The sequence below is a fragment of the Hyperolius riggenbachi genome, chromosome 9, assembly GCF_040937935.1.
Source record: "Hyperolius riggenbachi isolate aHypRig1 chromosome 9, aHypRig1.pri, whole genome shotgun sequence".
In the NCBI taxonomy this organism is placed as follows: Eukaryota; Metazoa; Chordata; class Amphibia; order Anura; family Hyperoliidae; genus Hyperolius; species Hyperolius riggenbachi.
The window spans coordinates 248,623,654-248,641,634 of NC_090654.1; the positions used below are offsets into that span (position 1 = coordinate 248,623,654).

Here is a 17,981-nt window from a genome sequence, read left to right on the forward strand (position 1 = left end):
ATTTCATCCGGAGCTCTTCCCTGTTAGGTTCGACCAGAGTTTCACCCAAAGTACACTTTAGCAGATCTGCTATGCTCCTAGCCTCCTAGTAATTTCAAAACTAATGTAGGGAGGGAAATGTGGCAAGAGAGGTTTGATCACATGCTGCATTCAAGGACCTCGATTGGCAGCTCTGAACATTGCTTCACTTTCCACAGGCGGCTGAACTGAGCGCTCAGTGAGCAGTTACCAGGCAGCAGCATGCAGTTGTGTGTTCAACAGTCCTTTCACTGCCTATCAACTGCTTATGGAAAAGGGCCCTTAAATGCCTGTTTTGCTTTAGTTTTCCTTGCACTGGTTTGATAAATCTGCTCAAATTTAAGATAAATAAAAAAATGCACGTGACTGCAGACTAATTCAATCACTGGGGACACACATCGGAGCAGTGCTTTACAGCGCTGCTAGATTTGGGCGCAGCCATAGACTAAAGGGAATCACATCCACAGTGGCCCTCAGTGAGTAACGTCGGCTCTGTCAGAAGACTAGAGCCGAAGTTGCTTAAAAAACACAATAATTCGGCCTCCAGCAATCGCTGGAAGCCGAATTATATCATTCCCCACGATCCATGGCGGCCTGGAGGGGGAATAGTAATTAACGTGGCCCGGACTTGTGCAGAAGCAGGATCAGCCATATATCAGCTGTGTCCTGCGCCCAAGTTTACCGGCGCCGATTTCAAATGTATGCATACACATGCCCTACTTTAGAATAATGCTTCAGTTACTTATTCATTTCAGCAGAATGAGGCAGATGATTGCACTAGTAACCAAGTGTAATAAGATAGCTAAGGAATAAAAGGCTTTAATCAAACAACATAAAATGACTCTACAGCATTTCATTTTTAAAACATTTAAGGCATGTAAAGGAAAATAAAGGTGATATACAACATTTTAAGTCACTGCTGGAAGCTGAGGATCGCAGCACATCATTGGGGTTTTATTCTGGGAACAGTATGAGACAGAAGGCCGTAATCCCTGGACGGTGCAAAGTAAAGAATCATGCTTCTGTTTTCAGGGCTCAGTAAATCAAGTCCACAGCATTTCAGCATTAGAAGCAGAAGGCTACAATCTACAGAGAGATGAAGATATCCGTATGGTTTAAAAATCAAACTAGCCAACCACATGTCCCCTGAAAGGGCTGGTACTTCAGCTTCCTGGTACTACATATAGACAACATCATCATCATCATCATCATCATCATACCAGTGGCATGGCTTAAAAACTCCTAAGCAATTATTTAAATAAAACTATCATTGTTACAAATCGATTTATAAAACAAGACAGACATTCCATCTCTTAAAATGCACATTGCAAATTTTTATCATGTAAACTTTAAAATTCCCTCATGGGCCCAATTTAATTGAAGGATACCTTAGTCTAAATAAAATTCTAAAAATAATGCTGTGTGCATAAGCTTAACACAGCTCCCAAGGCCCGGTGTCAGCCTCCGTTTGCTGCCATTTTCCAGGTCCTGGTCAAAGCCCTTTGACCCCACATACTGCATTGCGCATGCAGTTTGTCCTCTTGGGTGGCTTGTGACATATTTGACGTGGTAAAGAGGACATTCTTCGCAGTGCAGTATGTCCGGGGCAAAGGGCGTCGACCATAGAACTAAGGTATCCTATATATTTTCTCCCAGGAGATTCTTTTCCATCTTATATGGAAAATAATTACATTATTTAGCATCTGAATTGAAATGTAACAAACAGTAGATAAATAAGCATTATCAATTTTTATAGTACTTTCTTGCCACCTGGAGTCTTAAAATGCATTTTCCTGATACGATATGAAAATACCTCCTGTGAGAAAACCTAATTAATTAAAAAGTTTCACAGCCCTTTAAGGTCAGGTACCCTGGCCAGTCCTCCAATAGAAAACATTGCAAATGTAATGTGTGATTGTGTGTTAAAGAGTCACTGTCAGAATGTCAAATACTAATCTTATTCCAGATTGTCAGCCTATTTAAGAACGCAAGTCCTAGTTTCTTATAATCATCTTCTAGTGAACTGGGATTGTGAAAGGTCAGTAACCTACCCTAAAGAGGCCCATGGCCGTTGAAGCCAGCCTGGTGCTGCCGATTTTACAATCTCATAAGTACAACAGCGAGGGATCAATTGGTTTGGGATAGGAGGTCAAAATCAACCCATAAGTGGCCAGCTTAAGGCCTCTTTTCCACAGACAGTTGATAGGCAGTGAAATGCCTCTCAAACTCTCATAACTGTTTGCTGTTGCCTGATAACTGCTCACTGCTGCCTGGCAACTGCTCACTGCTGCTGAACACACAGTTCAACTGGCCGTGGAAAAGAGGCCCTAGGCCTCTATCACAGTAGGACATTGCGTTTTGGTGCAAAAACGCACCGCAAACATACAACGCAATGCGGCCAAAAAGTCGCATCGTAGCGTTACCAACATATACAGTAGAAAAAACAGGCAATTAAATGTATGTCTCAGTCGTTACTGTGCATATGCAACCAAACGCAGCTGATAACGTGTATAACGCACTGCATGCAGTACTTTCACTTAACGTGCAGCCTTAGTCACCAACGCAACGTGTGCACTGTGAATGGGGCATTGATTTTTCATTGCAGTGCGTTCTTCTGCGTTAAATATTGTTTTAACGTGCAACTTTAACTTCGCACTGTGAAAGAGGCCTAAAGGTGCGTACACACATGTGACTATAGTCGTTTGTAACGATCGTTCCCCGATCTTTACCAACGACGATCGTTACAAAAAACGAACCACCGACTATTAAGGCAAACGACGAACGAGCCAAATCGCTACAAAAGAAAGTTCTGTCTCTGCGGATTTTAACCAACGACAATCGTTTGTAAAAGTAGTACATCGTTGGAAACGATCGTTCGTACTAGGCTTGACATGCGCATTTCACTATTTCTCCATGGAACTTCTCATTTTTATGCGCAGGCGCACTAGTTGCTTTCTGTGATGTAACGTTCGTTCTAACGATCAGATCGTTACACACATTTTAAAACTACCTTTACTTAGGTCGTTCTTTCATCAATTAAAAGTTCGTTCGTCGTTCTTAACGAACGATCGTTGTCGCATGTGTGTACGTAGCAGAGTGGAACAGAGGTCTGCTCATTGCAGTGCAGTGACCTACCAGATATACTGGAATCCACAAGGTCAACAAGCAAATGACCACAAATGGGGCAGAGGGGTAGTAATATCAATTTGTGTGGTATTCTCAACATATAAATCGGGAATCTACACCTAGAATGATGGCCCAGTGCAATATGTCCATAATCTAGGGGCAGGGAGGAGTGCAACATGTCTATAGCATGCATGCAAATTTTATGCAGCTTGGAATTTGACCAATCCAAAGTGTGAGGAAATGCATTTGATTGGCCCATTTCCAAGCAAATTTCCAGCAATAAAATTAGAATCATCACTGACCATTTCTAGTCCTATGGTGTCCTAACCAGATATAAAGGATTGTACAAAAGGACCACAAATTGAGTAGTAGACCATTGAGAAGAGTAGATAAGTGCAATGTTCTTACAGATAGGGCATAGGAGGAGTGTGGCATACATGCAATAAAGGCGCCAGGAAATTTGGGCACAGGGCATTGCATAAAAATAGCTCACCCTGCTCCTGCAAAAGGCAGCGTTAACGACTATTCCTCCTCCAGGTTGCCAGAGACACAGGTGGAAAGACATAATTCAGCTACTGCTGGCGGCCAAATTATGCTGTTTTTATAGAACTGTCTGAGCGCTGCAATAGGCGCAATTCACATTGTGGTGCATGGCGTGCTCGGGAGTGTGACATGTTGGTCTAGTGCTTATGGAAACCTCACCAGATATAATGGAATCTACAGAAGGTACTTATATTGACTGGTAGACATTTGAGAAGAGTACACAAGTGCAATGTGCATTAAAGGCAGGGTGTAGCAGGAGTGCGACAGGTCTCTATAGCGCCCAAGGTGACCTCACCAGATACAATGGAATCTACAAAAGGTCCATATCTTGACTAGTAGACCATTGAGAAGAGTAGATAAGTGCAATGTGCTTACAGACAGGGCATGTGAGGAGTGTGACATGTTGGTCTAGAATTTATGGGGACCTCACCAGATATAATGGAATCTACAAAGTCTACATCTAGACTGTTAGACCTTTGAGAATAGTAAACAAGTGCAATGTGCTTTAAGATTAGGGCATAGGAGGGGTGTAACATGTATGTATAGTGCTTATGGTGACCTTTCCAGATACACTGGAATCTGCTATCAAAGATCCACCTCCATCAAGATGTGGATCTTTTGTAACCAGTACAGTGTGTGCGCGTTTGCGTGCGTGTGCTGAAATGCCTGTATAGTTTGTATATGAACATCATCAGATTATACTGGCATCTACAAGGTCCATACCTTGACAAATAAGGGAAAAAAGTGAAAACTTGGAGAGCACCTCTTTGGAATACATCTCCACTGCCCCACAAGTCCTGACCTTCTACAACAGAACGCCAAAGCGCTTTCACTTACGGAGCCGGAAAAACAATTTGAAAGGACCATCACCAGCTAAGCCACTTAAAGTATATTGACTGCAAATGATTTGCAGACTGGGGCAGGAGAAGAGTGCAGTGTGTTTTCAGTGTATGCTCAGCTACTCAGCTCATCTCATAAGACCTAGAGTGACCAGTAGTGGAATATGTGCAAAGTATACTCTGTATTACCTCGGTTTTCAGGCCAGCTGAATAAACATAAAACTCATTCAAACAAGAGAAGAATTAAAGACACAAGTGATATAAAGGTGAGGTTTTAGATTTAGAGCATCAGTGCTCAGCTCAGTTTCTAAAGGGCTACCAGCAATGCATGTTTTCTCTTCACAGGTCAATACATCGATCTGTGACTTATGCAACTCTACTCCTGCCTGGAAGCAGACAAAATATGTGCCTTACACAAAGTCATTTAAAGGGCCTCTTACTTTTAAATTATAACTACAACCAAATTCCTTACATTCTAATAGAAAGGGGAAAGGTTAGAACATTTCCCAAGTTTTTACTGTTGTCTAGGTCCTTTTTTCAGTGACTACCTCTAACATTCTTTTCTCAGATGCCCTGTAACAGGCACAGGAAGGAAAAGAATCTTCTTAATGAGGAAGAAAGACACCAGTAAAACTGAGTGGTGGAGCAGATATGCTTTTAATTGGGCATCAGTTTCTGATCCACACCCTTCTGTTAACGCCCGTGAATGCAATGCGTCCATCAATCCGGAAATCGATCCCTCCCCAAACTAACTGTACGTTTGGTGGAAAGGGCTGAGCAGTTCCATTCCAATGGAGCAAGGAGAGCGGATCCTATTGATAAACATAGGACCAATATCCGTTAGGATCCAGTCCATTACAGTCCGCTAAACGGAACGTTTTGATTGCCAATGTGAACCAGGCCTTGAAGTACACCTAAACAAAGGGAGATGGAGGCTGCCATATTGGTTTCCTTTTAAACAATACCAGTAGCCTTGCAGTCCTGCTGATCTCTTTACCTGCAGTAGTGTCTTAATCACACACCTGAAACAAGCATATCGCTAATCCAGTCAGACTTCAGTCAGACACACCTGATCTGCATGCATGTTCAGAGACTATGGCTAACGGTGTTAGTGGCAGAGGATCAGCAGGACAGCCAAGCAATTTGAATTGTATACAAGAAAAAAAATGTCAACCCTACATCCTTCAGGTCAGGTGTGCTTTAGAGCAAATAAATAGTCTATAAGAGTGCTTGGAGCATGTATTGTCTATTACTTTGCTTCTATACACTGTTTATACTGGTTATATTCTAATAGAATTTGCTTCGTTTCATTTTGGGTACGGTTTGGCTTATTGTTCTGGAATTTATGCATCAAAGGTTCCCAGCTCCGCCTTCAATTTCCACTAGGATGCATTCTCTAGGATATAAAAAAAGGAAAATCCCAAACAGGGGTAGTAAGACCAACTACGAGGTGGACCTTCGCGTCGAGCGTATAGATATTTCCACTACAGTCCCTGGAAAGTGTAACAGATTGCCCAACAAGCTCATGGTGAACCAGAATGCCTAGGAGTGTTCTGATTTTGGAAAAATCTATCCAGAAAAAGAATAAATAAGTGGACAAGCCCTTTAAATTCTTGAGCTTCATCACACATCACTGCCCTAACGTGCATATAATGCGGTCAGAAAAGGTCACTGGTGCAAAAGTCTAAGTACACAAAGTGCAAGAAGTTCCATCATTCTAAGGTTCTGCTAAAAGTTATAAATAATTTTCATACTTAAAAAAATACTTAAATAAAACAAGGGATAAACCTCTCAAACAAAAAGGCATCTAACAATTAAAAGGCGTTTGGTTTGTGCTGAAAAAGCTCTTCCTTCCCGAAAAAGAGAAGAATGGCAAGGCGGTGTCAGCGGATGGCTTCTTCAGGAACAGCTGGTAGGAAAATATATGGCCGTGTTTGGATCCTGGAACCACATCCAGCTGAAACCGAAAAATGTGCAGCATTAAGTTATTAAAATATAGAATCTAATCACTAACTGAAAACTCAAAAATATCACAACAGAATTTCAACCCTGCAAAACCCGACACATCAAGAGGATTTAGTTATTTACTTTGTATATAGTGCTAACATCTTCCCACAGCACTTTACACAGTAGATCTTACTGCTAAGGACTCTTCCCAGAGGTCATCCACAAGGCAAACTTAGGCAGTTGCTTAGGGCATGGAGAGGGTCTAGAGGCCTGGTTGATGCTAGCTCCCACCCAATCTTAATAAAAAATGCCAGATGTCCGTCAGTGGTGGGCAAAAGCTGCCATCTTGCCTAGGACCCCATTTCACTTTAACCTATTTCTGCTCGTTCCCCATTTGCTCGACGCGTGCAACATAGCTGACCATGTCAGGCGTGACGTATGGGGAAGAAGGAGCCAGACACTCGGGCCAAGTGTCGCCGGGAGCTGTCAGGCAGCCATTTCTGACCAGGCCCTGGGAGAAAAGCCGGATGGACGCCGTGGGACCTCCCAACCTACGGTGGGCTGCAGAAAGCCCCAGGTGAGTACCAATTTCATTTTTATTCAGAGCTCGGAGTCCCTTTAAAAGAGGAGTGTTAGGGAGAAGGAGGGAAGGGAAGTAGCATTTGTGGTGCAGAATTCGTTTCACCCAGGCCAGGAAGTAAGGAAGGAGTCATCAGAGCCAATCATTTCTACATATTTGGGTAGGATGGAGGCGCCCACTGTGTATTATATATTGGTGTTTTGCAATTTAAAAAAAAAATAATAATGATAATCACCTTCCTCTTCAGATGAGAGTCAGATTGTTTTTTTTGAACAAACATTTTTTTTCCAGTGGAACTGGTGTCTATGGCCTCAATTCATAGAGCATTACCACATTTGGTAATGCTGAAAACAGTTGACTTCACCGAGCACTTCAAGTCAATTCATAAAGGCTGTTACCGCATGGAAAGCTGAAGTTACTGAGCTGTGAGGTAAATTACTGACTTGTGTGGTAAATACCTCAACTAATATCAGCAAATGTCAATTCATAAAGACTAGATCATGCTGTAAAAGCCTGAAATTTTACCAGCACCTCTGGTGTGGCAAAATGGGAGTGGAGACTGTGCGATACTGTGGGGAGCCAGCATGACTCACACAAGCAGAGAGGGATAAGCTATGACTGACAGGAGCAGAGCCAACAGAAACAGCCCATCTCCTGCAAGTCCGGATGATGGATTTGGATAGGACCCGCAGGCTTCTCCGGCGGGTCTAGCTTTTGTACCCCCTAGAAAGCAAGCACAGAAATCACAGAACAAAAGAGGCTTCCCCTGCCTCCCTTCGCGGTTTAACCTCTTAGGTTCCTGTTTGAAGATGCGGAGGAGCTAGTGGGGAAATCACCTAAGCACGGCATGTGTAATGTCTCCTGGAAGTTGTTTTTAAGCTGTGGCAAATAAAATGTTAAGAGACTAAAATATTCAGAGTGAGCATAGGCAGTATAACATACAGTATAGCAAAACATGTACAGTACATCTAAAGGGATGTCTCTTACTATTGTAATGCCCTCACTGCACAGAGTTTGTCTATTGATGAAGCTGGTAAAATTACCAAACTTCTACCACACCTGTGAACATTTTTATGAATTAGCACACAAAAAAGTCTAAAGTACCGAATGCGGTAATTTACTGAGCACTTTACATTTACCGCACTGTGCTCTATGAATCGAGGCCTATATCTAAGCGATTACCTCTCTGATATTTATAATTCAAAACACCAATATATAATACACAGTGGGGGCCTCCATCCTAACCAAATACCAGTCAGACCTCCTTTGGAGGTAATAGTTTTGCAGTTTTCTGTTTTGCTGTTTTCTGCAACCATTTCTAGAGGCTTTGAGTAAATATCTATCCCTTCCAGGGTATTCATCACCAGCAAGCAGACACTCTAAACACACTGCACTTGCGACAGGCCACTGTAGCACTTCAGGACCACTCCTTTCATGACACTGGTACTCCTGGACCGAGAGAAATGGGCCACAGTGGACAAATTTATTTCAACAGTATTACTAAATACCCTGCTTGGTTGGCAAAAAAAAAGTGCAGTTGAACAAGAGCAGAACAGGTACTTTTTAAAAAATTCTCCTTAACTACTTTGGGAACTTAGGCTCTGGCCCCTTTGAAGTGTACCCAAAGTGGCACGGAGGGCAGATGGGACACGTTCCCTGCCGTTCTCAGCCCCCTTGCGCCGCACTGTCACCCTCCAAAATTGGCAACAAGCTGCTTGTCAGCAATCTTGAGGGGAAGGGGCATCCCTTGAGGGGAAGGGGCATCCCTTGCAGGAGAGGCACTCCTGCAAACCGCCCACTCTGGTGATAGGAACGCCCCTTTCCCTGCTCTGATTAGGCGGCACTGCCTCTCCCCCATCTCCCTGCTCTCTGTTGAGACACAGAGTCAGAGCTGCAGTGTCATGAACCCAGGGGTCCTGCCATGTTTATTTTTCTTCTATCAAAATTCAGCGATTGCAGGAGCGGCAGTAATGGATGCTACCTGATCAGGCTTGCCACCCCTCCCGGAATCAGGTAGCCTGTGTTTTTTTTTTACAAAAATTCCCACTTTTGGTTCTGGTTATGCAAAACAGAAAACAACTTACCTTGGTTTGTATTAAAGATTTATTACCAGTAGAGAATGGGGCTTCATTCACTTGTGACCGTTCCATGCCTGGATCTGTTAAGACACCTGTGATTTCTTTATTGTTGCTACCGGTCTATAGAACAAACACATGTAAAAGATAGATTAATGAGCCATTTGTTTTGAATAAAAGATCTTACTTTTTTAAAACATTAAAAACACTACCTTTTTTTTTTCTTTTTAAATGATCATGTTTGGCACCAAAAACTTGTAGCCCTCACCTGGGTCATATCCCACTGCAGTGAGGTTCGCCAAATTAATATTATGGTTTAGCTGTAGACCAGTCAGAGTGCCTAGGCTGACCTAAACTGAACTCTGGAAGACTACAGTGATCTAATGAGCACCAGGATAGGACAATGGAGAAAAGGAAAAAAGGTGGTCTTGGTCTGAAGAATCACATTTTCTTTGGTTTCCAAATTCCCCAGATTTCAGTCTGATCGAATATCTGAGAGATATGCTGGAAAAACCAAGTCCAAACCATGGAGGCTTCACCTTAGCCAGGACTGAATGGATCTGTTGCTATTGTCTTGGGTTTACAATTCACAAACCTGATTTTAATCAAATACACAAAAGTTGATCCCTACAGAAGTATGTTAAAATATAAAACTTTTATTCTTTTTATCATTAAAAAATGTATATCATATTTATTTTCTCATAGTACATATAACCAGGGTAAGGCCAAAAGTACTGTGGGAAGCACATGTACAAGTTTGACACTTTTTGTATGACCGTGCCTCTTGGACCTAAAGACCCTGGAGCAAATTGCCTTAACTTTCTACATATAAATAGATACCCCCCACCAATCCGACATGTTTCGACCCCTTGCTTGGGGTCGTCGTCAGGGAAAAGAAAAGTGCTTAGTGCAAAGGTTGCTTGTGCATTAGGAAAGATAAAGCATTATATATACACATCTGGTAAAGAAAACAAAAAAAGTGAGAGCGATGTGCTCTCATGCTTTGTCAGCGCTGCTGACGCTGACAAAGCATGAGAGCACATCGCTCTCACTTTTTTTGTTTTCTTTACCAGATGTGTATATATAATGCTTTATCTTTCCTAATGCACAAGCAACCTTTGCACTAAGCACTTTTCTTTTCCCTGACGACGACCCCAAGCAAGGGGTCGAAACATGTCGGATTGGTGGGGGGTATCTATTTATATGTAGAAAGTTAAGGCAATTTGCTCCAGGGTCTTTAGGTCCAAGAGGCACGGTCATACAAAAAGTGTCAAACTTGTACATGTGCTTCCCACAGTACTTTTGGCCTTACCCTGGTTATATGTACTATGAGAAAATAAATATGATATACATTTTTTAATGATAAAAAGAATAAAAGTTATATTTTAACATACTTCTGTAGAGCTATTGTCTTGGGTGTCAGATACCGCAGACCATCTTCAGAAGTCCATGCCTCAATAGGTTACAGCTGTTTCTTACAGCATAATGGGGAACTTACACATTGTTAAGCAGGTGTGTTTAAAGTGAACCCGAGGTGAGAGTGATTTGGAGGCTGCCATATTTAAAGAGACTCTGTAACAATTTTTTCAGCCTTAGTTCTTCTATCCTATGAGTTCCTATGCCTGTTCTAATGTGCTGGGGCTTACTGCAGCTCTTCCTAATTACACTGTCTCTGTAATAAATCAATGTATCTTTCCTCTGTCCTGTTTGTCGGGCTAAGGCTTTGATTGTGTGGAATGTGCAGGGCTGCTTGTGATTGGTAGAAGCGATACACACCCTCTGCAGGCCCCCTGCATACTCACACACTATGCTTAGCTGAGCCTATTAGAAGCTGGTTAGTTTGTTTGTAAACATTGCCTAAAACTGTTAATTACAAGCCAGGATTGCAGCAGAGAGTGGCAGAAACAGCACAGAGGGGCACAGGAGAAAATAAGGAATAGAATGGTATGCTTTTTAGTGTAAGAATATTAGAGTACAGATTCTCTTTAAGCAATACCAGTTGCCTGGCTGAAACCAGCGCAGGAGATTTGGGCGCAGCCGTTGCCACCATAGACTGTAATAGGAATTACGGCTATAGCAGGCACAGGGAGTAACTTCAGCGCCGTCAGAAGACTGAGCTGAGGTTACTTTTAAAAAAAATAAATTGGCTTCCAGCAATTGCTGGAAGCTGAATTATATCATTCCCCACTACCCATGGTGGCCTGGAGGGGGAATAGTATTTAAAGGGACTCCGAGCAGTGCAGAAACTATGGAAAGATGCATAGAGGCGACTTTTTCTCGAAGTCAGCAGCTCCATTCAGCAGAAAAAGTCGCCCTGTGTAATACAATGTAACTATGGAAAGATGGATATCATTTTAAAGCTCCCTTTCTCCTCTTTCTGACGACCCCTAAATCGTCGCCCTACGCCTTTTAGTTTTCTCTATTTTCGCGGCCGCAGCAATTTCAATCGCGAAAATAGCGGAAACTAAAAGGCGTAGGGTGGCGGTTTACATATCATTGGAAACAGGAGAAAGAGCTTTAAAATTATATGCATCTTCCCATAGTTTCTGCACTGCTCGGAGTCCCTTTAATACGGCCGGGACTTGTGCGGCAGCAGGATCAGCCATATACCGGCTGTGTCCTGCACCCAAGTCTCCAGCGCAGTTATCTCTCGTACACGCTTGGCTGTTCTGCTGATCCTCTGCCTCTAACACTTTTAGCCATAGACCCTGAACAAGCATGCAGCAGATCAGGTGTTTGACATTATTGTCAGATCTGCCAAGATTAGCTGCATGCTTGTTTCTGTTATGATTCAGACACTTTTGCGGCCAAAGAGATCAGCTGGGCTGCCAGGCAACTGGTATTTTTTTCTAAAACAAATATGGCAGCCTCCATATCACTCTCACCTCAGGTTCACTTTAATGTTTAGCTGATCAAGGTACAGCACCAACACATTTTCTACAATGCATTAAAAAGTACATTGAAAAGCTTTTGGCTAGGCTTTCAATTTAAAGAGACACTGAAGCAAAAAAAAAAAAAAAATTATGTTATAATGAATTGGTTGTGTAGTATGGATAATTACTAGAACATTAGTAGCAAAGAAAATATTCTCATTTTTATTTTCAGTTAGTGTTTTTTATAACATTGCACCATTCTAATATGTGCAGTTTACACACTACTCAGCATTCTAAATGATTTTACAGAGCAGGCCAGTGAACTTTTGAACTGTCTTCTGGAGAGAAAGAAAATACAGTGACTGACAGTTGAGATAAGCTTCAGAAGACAGAGCTCTCTGCAACTTTTAAAGTCGTGGAGCTCAATGGCTATTTTGCATAGATAACAACTGGAGTTTCTTTACTCTTCTTGTACTGGAAACAATATTAGACTTACTGGTATGTCTCTGCTCATGATGATTTGTATGTGTAGTTAAGAAATAAAAAAAATTTTCTGCTTCAATGTCTCGTTAATGTCCCTGCTGCAGTTTAAAATCTATTTTTTGGGGGGTGGAATCTAACTAGCCTATCAATATTTTGGGGTTGGTAACCGGGTCCAAAGCTTCTAGAGAAAGCCCAATCCAGTGTCCTGGCTAGGAATAGAACCCTAGATTCTAGTCCTGCAAACAAACAGTTTTTAAGAAAACCAGGCCAGGTTCACAGGATCATTTCTGTTTTCAAGTTATCTGTTTTATCTGGTGTTCAGAAATTTCTGCCAATCAGTTTTGCTAAATCTTGGCTACCTCATGAATCTGCTCATTCCTGTCCTGTACATAATTACATAATTATTTTTGATGTTAACCATACATAAAGAGGGAAAAACAGGGCCTGACCTGTGTAAACGTATATAAAGTTATTTACTACAAGTATTGTGGCTTTCTTTGCCCTGTGCAGTTTCCTCTTCCAAATCTAGTGATCTGTAATGAAGTTAGACAATAGAATAGTCAGATCTGCAGTTCTGTTCAGCCTCTCAGCTAACTTCCTCCTTGTTCCCTTCCTTCTGATGAGTCATGCTGTCTGCAGCCATATAAACCAGCTCCCAGACTCAGCATTGAGTACACGGAGCAGCAGTTTTGTCTTTGCACAAACTAGCTCACAGAGATATCACTGAACACACAGAACAGCGGTCTTGTCTCTGAACAAAGAGCAGACAGCATGAATCATCAGAAGGAAGGGGAGCGTTAGAGTCTGGGCGGAGCTACAGATCCCACCATGCTATGATCAAAATTTCAAGTTTTCAGCTGGCTGGACTAGGACAATGAAAAAAACTTTTATAGGGAAAGAAAAACCAGCAATACTTTAGTATACACTTCTCTTTCATTATACAACAGTGAATTCTCATACTAAAGGGTCTCTTTAAAAACAAAATGTAGAATTGTAGCATTTATGTCAAACATCACTTACATGTTCTGCAGACACTCCGAGCAGCGACATGAGATCTCTGCAGCCTTTGCTGTTCGGCCAGTCACAGGCAGGACAGTCCTCTGACTGGTTGCAATCTAGCCTGGAAAATAATCATTTTATCCTGAGTATAGAGCATCACTCCATGGTCACCCACTTAGGCCCACCTGACTTACCATAAACGAGTCTTTATAAGTCTGGACACAGCATTTTCATCAGACATCAAAAGTGCATCCAGATCATTCACATTGTCATCAGTCTCCTCTATAGGTGGGTCTGGAAAGCTTAATTTAAAAATACGTTCACACTCCTGGGCATTCTGCAGAAAGAGGAAGCGGAAGAACCTTGTAAACAATGCTTTGCAGAATGATCTCAAAAAAGGAAATCCTCAAAGTGATTTTTGCTTAATGCTGGGAATACACGTTTCGTTTTTGCCTTCGATTCGTTTGGTGAACGAATCGAGTGTTGAAAACGTATGTGAAAATAGTCATAATCTCATTATAGTTTCGATTAATAGACCCCAAAAATGAACGACTAGTGATTGAACATGTTTGATATTATCTCTCTTTATCCATCTAATCGAGCCATTGGTAGGCTTGATGGCTGTTCAGATCGATTATATATTCGTTTATGCCGTCCGTCCCTGTACTACATTTCGTTTCTTTGCAGCCTTCGATCATTGGAAAAACGAAACCATCAGAATCGAAAAAAAAAAAACGAAACCGTGGGTGGTGATATTAACCGTACGATCGATTATTTCGGGATCGAAAAGGACAAAAGGCACAATCGAAACGAAGGCTAAAACGAAGGCAAAAACGAAACGTGTATTCCCAGCATTAGGTAGTCTGTAATTCAGAAGTCTACACAGCAGCCACCAAGCAGGAAAAAAATCCTGTATATACACGAGCCGCCCTTTTTCAACTTAAAGCGGAACAGAGATGAAAAACTAACCATGGAACTTAACTTGAATATCTATCTTATCTGAAGTTTAGATCGTTTACACAGCAAGAGCTCGTTAGATAATTTAGTGTGGCCATGCGATCAGGCCGCAATGTGTACGAGCGCACAGCCATCTACGCTGCTGATCCCATTCACTACACTATGTCCTATCCCGTGGACATACTGCACCCGCGCCGACCCTACTTTGGAATGAGATCTTTTCCAGATGAACGGAGAAGATGCCAGGTCACAGGATGTGCGGTAAGCCTACTGTATGCTCTCCCCCCCCCCCCCCCGACACACACTGTATTAATTACTGAATTAATTAAAGAGAACCTGTACTGAGAAAAACATCCCCTGGGGGGTACTCACCTTGGGAGGGGGAAGCCTCCGGATCCTATCGAGGCTTCCCCCATCCTCCTGTGTCCCACGGGGGTCTCACTGTGCCCCTCCGAATGTCGGCGATGTAAATATTTACCTTCCTGGCTCCAGCGCAGGCGCAGTAGCAGCGCTGAGCTCCAAAGTAGGCGGAAATGCCCGATCTGTCGGGTCCATTCTACTGCGCAGGCGTAAGTCTCCGGCGCCTGCGCAGTAGAACTGACCCGACTGAGATCGGGTATTTCCGTCTACTTCGAAGCTGAAAGCCGAAACAGCGCCCCCGCTGGAGTCTGGAAAGGTAAATATTGAACAGGCTGACGGATTTTTCGGGCCGGCTTTGAAAGGCCAGCTCCATTAGGATCCTGAGCCTTCCCCCTCCTGAGGTAAGTACCCCCCAGGGGCCTTATTCTAGTTACAGTGTCTCTTTAAGAGCTAAGGTGTCCTTCAATTATTTACAGATTCCCCAACTTAATTTACATACCCCAACTTCATCAGTAAAGGCTTCCCATCCATCCTGAACATCAGGCTGCTCCGTGCAATGCTCTGTATTAGAGGTAGTTGTGGTTGAGGAGTCAAACTGTAATTCTTCATCTTCATAATAAAATTCATCAGACTGTGGAGTCAGTTCACTAAAACCTTCAAAGTCACCCCACGTATGAGGAACGTCAGGTAGTTTTTGGTGGTCGTCAGACTTGTCATGCTGAGAGGCGGAGCTCATGAACGTCTCCTCACCACAGACTAGGACCACATCTGGTGCAGCAGGTAAACCGTTCTCATTGTCCTCATTCCCACTGCACGCAGTAATAGCGTCACTGCCATTCTTCATGGTCCTTCATGGACTTTCCACGAAGTCTGCAGCCAGATTTAGGGAAGTATACAATATTTTCACAGTGGCTTTAGCAGAAATGGGCTTCACCATCGACTTTTCATATTCTAAAAACAGAAAAAAACAAAGCTACTTAATACATATTTTATAGGCGGTTTCCAGACTGAATACATAGTTACAGCTCAGCCACAATAGACAGTAGCTCTTAGCAGAAAAAAAGCCTACCTCCTAGCAGTGTACTGGCTAGTCCAGGCATGGGCAAACTCGGCCTTCCAGCTGTTACAGAACTACAAGTCCCACAATGCACTTGCCTTTATGAGTCATGACTGTGGCTGTCAGACTCCTGCAATGCATTGTGGGACTTGTAGTTCCTTAACAGCTGGAGGGCCAAGTTTGCCCATGCCTGGGCTAGTCCAATGACATGTTTCTCTATTTCACTGCCCTAAGCAAGACATCCACTATGAACACAACTGAACTGAGAAGAATATGGAGACTACCATATGTATTTCCTATTAAACTATACCAGTTGCCTGGCAGCCCTGTTCTATTGGCTGCAGTAGTATCTGAATAAGCAAGAATACAAGCCTTTTCAGATCTGACAAGAATCTCAGAAACACCTGATCTGCTGCATGCTTGTTCAGAGTCTATGCCTAAAAGTATTAGAGGCCGAGGATCAGCAGGATTGTCAGGCAACTGGTATCGATTATAAGGAAATAAATATGGCAGCCTCCATATCCCTCTCAGTTCACTTGTCCTTTAACCACTTGAGGACCTAGGGCTTTCTACCCCTTAAAGGGAACCTTAACTGATCAGGGGGTATAGAGTTTTACTTACCTGGGGCTATTACCAGCCCCCTGCAGCAGTCCTGTGCCCTCGGCGCCGCTGTGCAATCCTATGGTCCCCCACTGTCACTTAGTTTCGTTTTTGACGACTCACCAGTCGCCGGCCGCCATGCGTATTATTGGACGCATTCACCAATGCAATTAGCGCTATTGCGGACCGCAACGCGTACAAAAATACGCGTTGCCGCATATCTACGCATGCGGAATGCGGCAACGCGTATTTTTGTATGCGTTGCGGTCTGCAATAGCGCTAATTGCATTGGTGAATGCGTCCAATAATACGCATGGTGGCCGGCGACTGGTGAGTCGTCAAAAACGAAACTAAGTGACAGTAGGGGACCAGAGGATTGCAGAGCGGCGCCGAGGGCACAGGACTGCTGCAGGGGGCTGGTAATAGCCCCAGGTAAGTAAAACTCTATACCCCCCGATCAGTTAAGGTGCCCCTTAAAGGACCGGCCACTTTTTTTCCATTCAGACCACTGCAGCTTTCACGGTTTATTGCTCGCTCATACAACCTACCACCTAAATGAATTTTGGCTCCTTTTCTTGTCACTAATAAAGCTTTCTTTTGGTGCTATTTGATTGCTGCTGCGATTTTTACTTTTTATTATATTCATCAAAAAAGACATGAATTTTGGCAAAAAAATGATTTTTTTTTTAACTTTCTGTGCTGACATTTTTCAAATAAAGTAAAATTTCTGTATACATGCAGCGGGAAAAATGTGGACAAACATGTTTTTGATAAAAAAAAAAACCCATTCAGTGTATATTTATTGGTTTGGGTAAAAGTTATAGCGTTTACAAACTATGGTGCAAAAAGTGAATTTTCCCATTTTCAAGCATCTATGACTTTTCTGACCCCCTGTCATGTTTCATGAAGGGCTAGAATTCCAGGATAGTATAAATACCCCCCAAATGACCCCATTTTGGAAAGAAGACATCCCAAAATATTCACTGAGAGGCATAGTGAGTTCATAGAAGATATTTTTTGTCACAAGTAAGCGGAAAATGACACTTTGAAAAAAAAAAAAAAATCCATTTCTTCTAACTTGCGACCAAAAAAAAAAAAAAAATGAAATCTGCCACGGACTCACCATGCCCCTCTCTGAATACCTTGAAGGGTCTACTTTCCAAAATGGGGTCATTTGTGGGGTGTGTTTACTGTCCTGACATTTTGGGGGGTGCTAAATTGTAAGCACCCCTGTAAAGCCTAAAGGTGCTCATTGGACTTTGGACCCCTTAGCGCAGTTAGGGTGCAAAAAAGTGCCACACATGTGGTATCGCCGTACTCAGGAGAAGTAGTATAATGTGTTTTGGGGTGTATTTTTACACATACCCATGCTGGGTGGGAGAAATACCTCTGTAAATGACAATCTTTTGATTTTTTTTTTTACACACAATTGTCCATTTACAGTAGTATTTCTCCCACCCAGCATGGGTATGTGTAAAAATACACCCCAATACACATTGTACTACTTCTCCCGAGTACGGCGAT

The 17,981-nt window shown here is 42.6% G+C and overlaps 1 protein-coding gene across 2 annotated transcripts in view; it reads right to left on the reverse strand.

The window, feature by feature from the left end:
* Positions 1-821: 821 nt before the first annotated feature.
* CLBA1 (clathrin binding box of aftiphilin containing 1) overlaps positions 822-17,981 on the reverse strand; it is a 47,025-nt gene continuing 29,865 nt past the window's right edge. For both annotated transcript variants that reach the window (XM_068254259.1, XM_068254258.1), the window contains exons 2-6: positions 15,300-15,751; positions 13,678-13,820; positions 13,505-13,604; positions 9,138-9,251; positions 822-6,483 (exon numbers count right to left, since the gene is read on the reverse strand). In XM_068254259.1, the coding sequence (XP_068110360.1) occupies positions 6,334-6,483; positions 9,138-9,251; positions 13,505-13,604; positions 13,678-13,820; positions 15,300-15,644 (852 nt within the window). In that variant the 5' untranslated portion in view covers positions 15,645-15,751 and the 3' untranslated portion in view covers positions 822-6,333. The remainder of the gene's footprint in view (positions 6,484-9,137; positions 9,252-13,504; positions 13,605-13,677; positions 13,821-15,299; positions 15,752-17,981) is intronic.